This window comes from Haliaeetus leucocephalus, unplaced genomic scaffold (genome assembly GCF_000737465.1).
Source record: "Haliaeetus leucocephalus isolate CR32 unplaced genomic scaffold, Haliaeetus_leucocephalus-4.0 Scaffold0, whole genome shotgun sequence".
NCBI classification, from domain to species: domain Eukaryota; kingdom Metazoa; phylum Chordata; class Aves; order Accipitriformes; family Accipitridae; genus Haliaeetus; species Haliaeetus leucocephalus.
The window spans coordinates 24,281,170-24,291,022 of record NW_010972436.1 but is presented as its reverse complement, the minus strand read 5'-3'; the positions used below and the strand labels follow the sequence as shown (position 1 = coordinate 24,291,022).

The following is a 9,853-nucleotide window of genomic DNA, read 5'->3' as shown; positions in this document are numbered from 1 at the left end:
GTAGTCAGCTGTATTATTCATATTCTTAGTACTTGCACATGCTTTGCAGACAGTGTATTTATCACCAGCAAGGCAAAAGAATCTGCACTTCTGTTGCTTTAATAAACTGTACTATTCATTAATCCAGCCGTGAGAGTTCTCACTGAACGCAAACAAAATTCTTAAGACTGGCCGTGCTAATTCATCGAATGTGACTAGACTGAAGGTACATTGCGCTATTTGTGTATCCGTGATCATGGTAGTTCAATATATTGAACGCGACCGGACTTACAGCGTTGAATTGGGCATCACTCAGAATCTAAGCCTAGCCACCCCCAGCCCCTCTAATACCTGAGGACAAGCTGGAATGCAAGGGGGCTTATTTTCTGCCAGACTTCTTTACCCTCTAACACAACACACACCAATGCTGAATACAGCAGGATAATCTCCTCTTTTGACCGGCTGCTTATGCTGTGTTTGATGCACACCAGGATGGGGTTTGTCCTCTTGGCTGCCAGGTCACCCTGCTGGCTCCTATTGAGCCTGCTGTCGACCAGCACTCCCAGTTCTCTTTCTTCAGGGCTGCTCTCCAGCCACTCCTCTCCCAGTTTATACTTGTCCCCAGCAGTGTCACACCATTGCTCTGCTCCTACCGACCTGTAAGCACCGAGTTGGCCACCTTCGCGGCTGGTGGGGTTTTCCCTAAGGAATCCCTCAGCAAGAAAAAAACATCATGGTCATTTTCTGCAGGGTGGGCTTGGTGCCCAAATGAAAACCCTGAAGAGTCATGCTCGCTGCCCACAGCCCAGCCCCAAGTTAAGGGTACCGTCGTCGGTTTATATTGTCGTTACAGGATGCGGCATTTGCTGGAGCTTCCTTCCCTGCTGACGGGGTCTAAGCTGGTGCCTAAGGCTGAGCAAACACAGCAACAGGTCACTGGTTGCAGTCCCTGATACTTTATTATACTCTCAGCCAAACCTTGCTATTGATAGCCCAAAGAGGTGTAGAAGAGACAAGACGTGGGTTAATAAGCAGAGATACTTCATTCTAGCTCTTCTCATATTCATGCACCAGTTGATCCTTCTCTAGAAGCCCCCGTTATCCGTTATAGTCTGGAAAACAAAAAAGAGGTGAATTCAGTAGAGAGTCAGAACAACACATCTCCTTCCCACATAAGTGCTCTGAAGAAGGGCTTGTTCCCAGCTGGGCCAGGGGACTGCTCTAACAATCTGTTCCCACTCAGAAAGGTTTATGGACCGCAGTCGCCTCCCTCTTCCTTGCAGTGATTTAAAATACCTCTCCCCACTTTTCTTTCCAGCAGGCTCCACGGTTTACAACAGCATTTCAAGAAAACCATCCCCTGTGCCTGGGAAACAGCTGCTCCTTGTGCCAGACATTGTTTCTGGGAGCAAAGAGCTCGTTGCTCATTCCCAAATGTAAAGCTGAGAGCGCATAGCGCAGCACTGCAGGACTTGCAGTTGTAGAGATGCTTTATGTTTGCTGCATTTCCCATTCACCGGCCAGCTAAATCCTTCAGTGGTTTCCTGCAGTAAGGTTTTGTCTGGGTGAATGGTGATGGTCATTTACTGGGCACAGAGCCCAGCTCCTGCCTGGCTTGAATTTTGTCCCTTGTCCTCAGCAGAGCATTTCAGCTCCAAGGCAGCAGCTCCTTCCTTACAACTGTTTGGCTGCACCAAAAGTAGCACCAAATAGCCTGATTTTAGACCTCTCCAGATCTCCCAGTTCAACTCCGAATGGTTTAATAAATGAAAGACTCTGATTCCTCTGGCACTCCCTTGCCTTTATGGGAGATGCATGAAGTTACTTCGCAGGCACTAAGCAACTTACACTGCGGATCCAGTCCACGTAGGCTGACACACGTGTGAAGACTGTTGGCTTCTTGTAGGTGTTGCAGTAAGGAACCAGCCCAAAACTGACAATCCCGTGGACTTGCCAGCTATTGTCTTTGTAGCAGCTGAGAGGGCCCCCAGAGTCCCCCTGGATCAGAAGAAGGAGAGGAACATATTAGGCCAAATTATCTCAGTAATTGAGGAATGACTGGATAGGATTGAGGAGCACTAGTTAGTTAATCACTGTGCTGAACACGAAAATAAAAGTTTGTGCTGCTTTCTTTGCAAAGGGCTGATTGCTCCCCAGCAGATACTGCCCAGCACCTCCCAAGATGTTGCAAAGATCAGACCCGCTATTTATTATCTTGGTCTACATGCACAGACACACACACACATACATATACATACACACCCCAGGAAGGGCTGAAACCCGAATTTACCACCAGCATTGCAAAGATAGTGACTGTGAGCAAATGGTCCAGCACATGTTGCATCACACATAATCCTTCCCAGCAAGGTCCACCCGCACAGCATCTCTGTTAAAAAAATCTGCACTCTCCAGCTACAGGGAACCAGGTAGAAGGGAAACACTGCTGCCCTTGTTATTTGCAAACAAGTATATTCAAAGCATCCCAGGAAGTTAAGGTGGTGAAAAAGAAAGCAACTCAAGTTAAAATATATGAGAAGATAAAGGCTCTTGCTTGGCTCAACACCCGATTTGTAACAAGGTTCTGCCATAATTAAACCACACCAAAAAATACACAAAATATCTATAGACCTATAATTATACTATAATTGTACTATGTATAATTCTACAACCTGTTTTATTTCTGTATGTTTCTCTATTATATTCATATATTTACATAATCAAATATGTTACGTATTTGTCCATTAATTTTTAAGGGCTCTGCCTGGTTTCTTCCACCAGAAGCCACCTCTGCAGTGAAGGAATACAGGCAGAGGTAACAGGTATCCCCTACCTTCACATGCCAAACCTCCTTGCCTTGTCCCTGGGGCCACCTGGAGCCCCTGGAATAAAGGGGACCTCACAGCATCTTCATTTTCCACCTAACCCGGGCCAGACGGTGCAGTTGGATATAGCCAAAACTTGCAGCAACCTCAGCTGTCCATGTAAGCAGAGCAGCTGGGGAGGAGAAGGGTGACAAGCAGGAGGGAGCATTGCCTGGCCCGGGGTGCAACGTGACAGCAACATTGGAGGAGCGGTCAGATTTCATCCTTGGGATGAGGGCAGAGGGGACTGCCGAAGTCTGAACCTAGTCTCCAGGATCTGGTCAATGGGACATGCTGCTGGAAGAAAGGGCAAATCTCTCCTCCAAAATCCGAGGGGAGAGATGCACCCTGAGGATCTGGAGGTTTTCTCTCTGCTGGCTGCCCTGGGGGGAGATGGGGGAATGTGGAGCAGTCTGGTTTAGAAAATATTCAGCAGAAAGCAGCAAAGGGGACGGGATTTGCAGGAGAGCTATTGCAGGTGGAGAAATGGCACAAACAGGTCCCAGCTGAAGGAACGGTAAGGTCAGATAGGAAGGAAAGAGAAAGAGGGGAGCTTGAAAAATCCTCTGATAGTAACAGATCTTACACTGCATCCAGCCTTCACGCCGTCTCCACCCGCACAGATCATAGTGGTTTTTACTTGAGATCCCCACCAGTCGTCCTGGGAGCAGATGGCGTGGTCGACCACCGGCAGCATCACCTCCTGCAGTGTATCCGTGCTGCTGCCATCCACTAGCAGAGAAAGGGCGAGATTTTTGGTCCAGGAACTCCAGCGGTTGAGGAGGGACGCCCGGACCCTGTCTCGTGCAGCCTTACCTGCACAGTGGTCCCACTTCTCCTTCCCCTTTACTTACCGCTAACGACCCCCCATCCGGTAAGATAGCAGGGATAGTTATTGGGCAAAATTTCTCCTTCAGGTGGAAGCAGTGCCAGCTCAACGAACCCGTTGTCATAGGCAGGAGACTCGAGGCGCAGCAGGGCAATGTCGTAGCTGAAACGGGATACAGGTAAAAGACTCTTTACTGAAAATCCTGAAGTAGTCATAAACCAGACGTCCTCACCCACATTTTGTCACTTATACAGGTCTCTGGCCTCCGGCACGATGATAGACAAGCACCTTGCAAACATCATTAATTAATCCTTATAGCTATCACAGGTGACAGGAAAATATGAGCAATTAAGAGAGAAGGGGCCATGGTACAGACTGGTAAAGGGCTAACACCGCCCCAAAAATCTCCTACTCCTTCGGAAGGACCCAACCTCAGAGTGAATTTCGGTGGACCCTGGGTGGACAGGCATGCCTCCGAGGGGGGATTTAGGATAGTCCCTCGGCATTTCCTTGTTGGCTTCCCTTCATCAGATGCAAACAGTGGTGTGACAGCTGGCAAGCTGCAGAATCTGCTGTATGTCCTGGATTTGTCTGTGAGGTCCATCTTTCACCAATCTTGGGCAAAACAGGGCTGAGGTTATCCATACAGACACTGTATGACACCTCCAAGAGAGGAGGTCATTTGGAAAATCTCCATTGCATCACCTTCCAGTGCTTCCCACAAATCCAGTCTCACTGGGAACTAGACTGAATATCCACATAAACGCTAGCGGGACAGGGCGCTAAGTACCATTCAACCATCTGATGATATTCAAAATAATTACCCATTGGCGATGTGGTTGGGATTCCAGCCACTATGAATGAAGACACTATCCACACCAATATAGTACTCGGTTCCATCCACCTTCAAGAGATTGTGCTCACCCAGAGCCACTCGGTAGGTTGATCCTGGTGGCCTGAAAACGAATCACAGAATATGTGATGAATGTAAATGTAATGTAAATGTAATGTAAAAACTACTCCCCACCTCTAGCTTTGCAGTGTAATTCCTGCACCACTGAGACCTTCCACCCATGTAATAATTTCTAAAGCACCTTCCACCGGAGGATTTTCAATGGACTGTAGCTAAATGGTCTTATGAATTAGGCAAATGCTGCCTGCAGTTTGCTGGCGAAGCAAGTGAAGGTGCAGCATCAGCTGAGAGTGCTGAGCTTGGCCTTGAACGAGAACATTCATTTTGTGTCTCTGCATCTGTCTGAAACAGAGTGTGAAGAATCAGCTTGTTACACTTTATTGTAAGTACATTCACTAAAGGCATGAGTAATTAAAGAGGAGTGTTTGCTTATTGGTGTCACGCTGTATTGTTTAGGCGGTGCATGTTAGACATGCTGCAGAGCAAATTGTACAACATGACCCGCGAGAAAACGTGCCTTTTGTTCAATCTGTCCACCTCTGCGCAGGTTTCTCAGGATGCAAACCCATTCGAAATGCTCACATCCATGCAAATGCACCTCCTCTTATGCAAATCAGCAATCAGCTAGATTTCCACTCCCAGGAAGTCAGCAATTCACATGTAAAATCAAGGCTAAAGCAAACAGAGTTTTCCAGTTCCCTTGATTAAGTGTGCAGTGAGATGGGGAGCTCAGAGGATGAGAAGGGTCTGGCTCCCACCTGCAGCAAGAACCGGAGTTTTAACACTTTTTATCCTACTCACATGCTGAGGCAATGGGCTGCAGTCATGACCCATTTGCCACTGATAAGGGTTCCACCGCAAATGTGAGAGTAGTACCCAGGGTAGTCGGCATAAGCAACCTGGACCGATACCTGGATCAAACGACAATATATTTTACGCCCAAGCCATGCCGTGCCCCTGCAGAAATGATGTGTGTGGCTTTGGACAGTGGAAGGTGTCATTTCCTCACTGTTTTTTTCAAGTATAAGGCTTTTTTTCAAGTGTAAGACACCAGCATTACCTGCCACTTCCAGATGTGTGGTTCGGCCTCGTGGCCTCCAATTACTCGCCCTGTCAGCACATCCTCCTGAAGAGCATCCTTGAGGGGACTTCCAGAGATTGCCCCTAACCGCACAAAAAAAGGAGCGCAGTTTGTCGTGCGGATTCCTAATGAGCACCAGTCACTGGGTTACTGCTGGCGACAAACTTGTGCTGCGCAGGGCAGCCAGCTAAGGCAGTCTGAAGGATCAAGCGATTGAGACTTGCACGTGGTGACGCTGTGATCGCCCTCCATCCTGGAGGCTGTCTTTAAAGCCTCCATGGTTGAAAAATACCCTAAAGAGGCTTCAAGGTGCAAAGCTCTCATAAAAATTGACTCGTTTCCCGTACTCCCTACAACCCCACCCTAACTGCCAGGTGGTTGTGCGCCAACCTAAATCCCTTTTCTTTTGGGGTGTAAGATTCCCCTCCCCTCCCCCAGAGAACTACCAAATCTTTCTCATGGAGATCTTGTTCCCACAACAGAGAAAAAACCTTCCAGCCAGAATAATTGTGTCCATGTTAGGTTTTGCCCCAGCACAGTAACTGCAGAAAAAAAAAAATTGATATGCTCTAATCTGCACCACTTAGAGGTTGAGAGGTTCACCCTTTCCCAGCTCCAATACTTCAACTGCAACTTACCCAGGCAACTAAGAAGAACCAGAAACTGAAGCATCTTTAATGAAGTGGCAGCATTTTTCCCAAGAAAAATTCTTTTTATACTAAAATATCTGATAAGAAGCTATGTCTAAATTTGTGATTAATAAAATTTATCTATACTCATAACTCATTAAACTGATCAAAAATGTTGGAAAAATGTGGGAAAAAAGGGGGACCAGTGAACTGTTCAAGCTAGAGCCCAAGGTTACACAAACACCTCCACACTGCATAGTTCCCACAGGGCCATGAAGCAGAAAAAAAACTGATAAATGTGGAGTGCTCTCAGATCGAGTCAAAAACAAAGCAGTGCAAACCCAGGCTCAAGAAGCCAACACTTCAGACTAGCAATTACTGATACACATGTTGTATTCCCTTGTCAGAAATATATCTGTCAGTCCAGCTGTCTGCTACTCCATGTAACACGAACTGATCTTTGTCAACTAGATAAAAAGAGCAATAGCAGACAGGGAGAAGTGTAACCACTGAGGGTGGTTCAACCTTGGCTGGACATGTTTATGCTGACCTTGGCTGGACATGCTGATCCTTTTTTTTTTTTTTTAGGATCCTTTTCTGCTCCCTCCATCCCTGCTGAATGAGTTTTCCTCTGCTTGCCTCCAACCGCTGGCTCTCAGTGGCAGGAGGGGAGGTAGGGAGCTGGGCTATGGCCAAGGGGGATGCTGCAGTGGGAAGGAACCTGGGCTATCTCTGAGGAATGGAAAAGGTCCCATAATCACAGAATGATTGATGTGGGAGATCTGGAGGTCATCTGGTCCAGCCCCCCTGCTCAAGCAGTGCCACTGAGAGCTGGTTGCCCAAGACCATGTCTGGACAGCTGTTGAATATCTCCAGGGATGGAGACTCCACAGCCTCCCTGGGCAACCTGTGCTGGTGCTCAGTCACCCTCACAGTAGAAAAGTGTTTCCTGATGTTCAGATGGACCCTCCTATGTTTCAGTTTGTGCCCATTGTCTCTGGTCCTGTCACTGGGCACCGCTGAGAAGAGCCTGGCTCTGTCCTCTTTGTACCCTCCCTTCAGGTATTCGTATACATTGATAAGATCCCCCCTGAGCCTTCCCTTCTCCAGGCCGAACAGTCCCAGCTCGTTTTTTCTCAGCCTTTCCTTATGGGAGAGGTGCTCCAGTCCCTTCATCGTCTCTGTGGCCCTTTGCTGGATCTCTCCAGTATGTTCATGTCTGTCTGGCACTGGGAAGCCCAGAACTGGACCCAGTACTCCAGATGTGGCCCCACCAGTGCTGAGTAGAGGGGAATGATCTCCTCCCTCGACCTGCTGGCCATGCTTTGCCTTATGGAGCCCGGGGTACTATTCACCTCATTTGTCCCAAGGCAACATTGCTGGCTCGTGTTTGACTTGGTGTCCACCAGGACCCCAGGTCCTTTTCTGCCAAGCTGTTGAAAAGCAGCTTGTGCCAGGCAGTGGGTAGAGGAGGAACCAGCTCATACTGCCAAGACCTGCATCCCATCATTGACAGTGGCCTTGACATAGCACTTCAGAAGAAAATGTAATGGATAACTTTCTTCTAGGGGGAAGTATGTTTTGCTTTTTTATATCCCCATTAACTGCAGTCCCCTAACCATTTCATACTCGTGGAGTATCATGATTTATATCCCTTTAATTGTTTAAGGCATCTATCCAGGAGCATAGCAGATGCATAAGTTCTTCAGTTAAATGTAACGTACAGTGCTGTTTTACGTGTCCAGTGAGGAAGACAACAAGAAATGCCTGTCGCTGGTGGAAACTCAGAGACTTGTTTCCATGATGAGGGGAAATCCTCTTGGGACACACAGGCCATCGATGGGTGGGAAGTAAAACTCACCTTGAACTTCAACTGCAGCCAAAGATCAGTTGTGAAGCAAAAAAGGAAGAGTTAAGGAAATGAACTGGAGAAGATAGCAAGGGTCACCCATCCAGGTATGCTAACGGGATCCACTGCCCACAGAATGGATAGAGTACGACCAGGACCTTTTCCATATCATCCCAACAGTCCTCTTTAACAAATCCTTTTTATTTTACTGGAAGCCATAAAAAGTTCAGTGTGATATTTCAATACTGAGACCTTCTTTAAGTCATTGAACACTTTTTCCCCCTTACATCATAGATCATTTTTAGCTTCCAGTTAGTTTTGGCTAGGAGGTCAGAAAGTGGCCTCCTAGCCAAACAGTCTCTTCACTCACTTTCCCTACATTCATCATCCTTGTTAGACCTGGCCAGCTCACTCATTTTTCTATTGCTAATTTATTTCTCCAAAGACTTTATGCGTTCCCTACATACAATTTTGTCGAAGAACATTGTTGTTTGTTTATTCTCCTTTTGGACATCATGCCATTTAGCTTGAGTAATTGTTTGTCCATAATCTGTCGTCTACAGCAATGTGCCTGGTATCATACTCGTTTTGCAGCTGAGTGGCTTTAATGTTGGGCTGTGTTGTAATGCCCAAAGGAGAAATAAATTACACCGAGGGTGATGAATTACAGCTGTTTTCAGAATTTCTCCACTTCAGGCATTGTTTTAGCATAGAGCTCTTGAGGGACTGTCTGTGTTTTGCTCTGAGCTCTACATATATGGTTTGTGGAAGAGTTGAACCTACGGGACATATGTGCACGGAGAGACGGGAGTTCAAGCGTTGGGACTGGGAAGCTGTTCCATGTACAAGCACTTGGCAGGGCAAAAACCCTTGAATTTATGAGTTAGGACTTTTAACTGTAAGGGAAGGAAATGAAGAAACATAGACATTGGCGTTAGTGGCAAAGAGAAGGCTGATTAGGTTTTGGTATCACGGCATTACCATGGAGCTCCAATTGTGAAGCTTGGCTTGAGATGCTGAAGTCTAGAGCTGCCATCCAAAACACAACGCCTTACCTACTGCTAAATCTCAGAGGCCCACAACCCTCCAGGGTCTATGAAATTTGTTTCAGAACATGAACAGTCCTGGAATCGGAGTCCAGGACTCTTCCTCTTTGAAGAACCATCTCAAGCCAGAGCCATCTCAGGGTTTCTCACAAGTGTAGGCAAAAATGAATTTCTGTGCTCCAAGACTTTACCAGTAAACAAAATGGGACATCTTTCACACCACAAAGCCAACTCAAGAGGCCCTGTTTGTGTCCATATGGCAAAACTCTTTTATACTCTTAAAACAGAGAGGTCTCATCCGTGCTGCCTATGGAGCACGGTCTCTCGTCCATAGTAACTTTCCAAACCGTGCATAAAAGCTGCTATGGAGAGTATGGGCTGGTGCAAACCAGTGTTATACTGGGCTGTGCTAACATTTAACCGTACAGAAAAAGCAGGACAATGTCTGCGTTGGTGCTCTAGCACTGTTTAGTTAATTGGTGCTCTAGTATTGGTCAGTTAATTAATGATCTGGCACTGTTTAGTTAATTAGTATACAGCCTTTTTCTCTTTGTTCTCAGAGCATCAGAATTAAATATTTTGATGACAGCAGCATTTTCTGGGTAAGTAGATTATTTTAGGAGTGATGGGAAGGATAAGAGAGGTTGTGAGGGATAGGATGGATGG

The 9,853-nt window shown here is 46.7% G+C and overlaps 1 protein-coding gene across 1 annotated transcript; it reads right to left on the bottom strand.

The window, feature by feature from the left end:
- Positions 1 to 1,064: 1,064 nt before the first annotated feature.
- Positions 1,065 to 8,557, bottom strand: LOC104829083 (elastase-1-like). Its single transcript, XM_010563151.1, has 8 exons — positions 8,512 to 8,557; positions 5,643 to 5,746; positions 5,384 to 5,493; positions 4,494 to 4,625; positions 3,695 to 3,831; positions 3,427 to 3,572; positions 1,828 to 1,977; positions 1,065 to 1,091 (listed from the first exon to the last, which is right to left on the bottom strand). Exons 1-8 carry the CDS (start codon positions 8,555 to 8,557, stop codon positions 1,065 to 1,067), a joined length of 852 nt encoding a protein of 283 aa, XP_010561453.1.
- Positions 8,558 to 9,853: the final 1,296 nt, after the last annotated feature.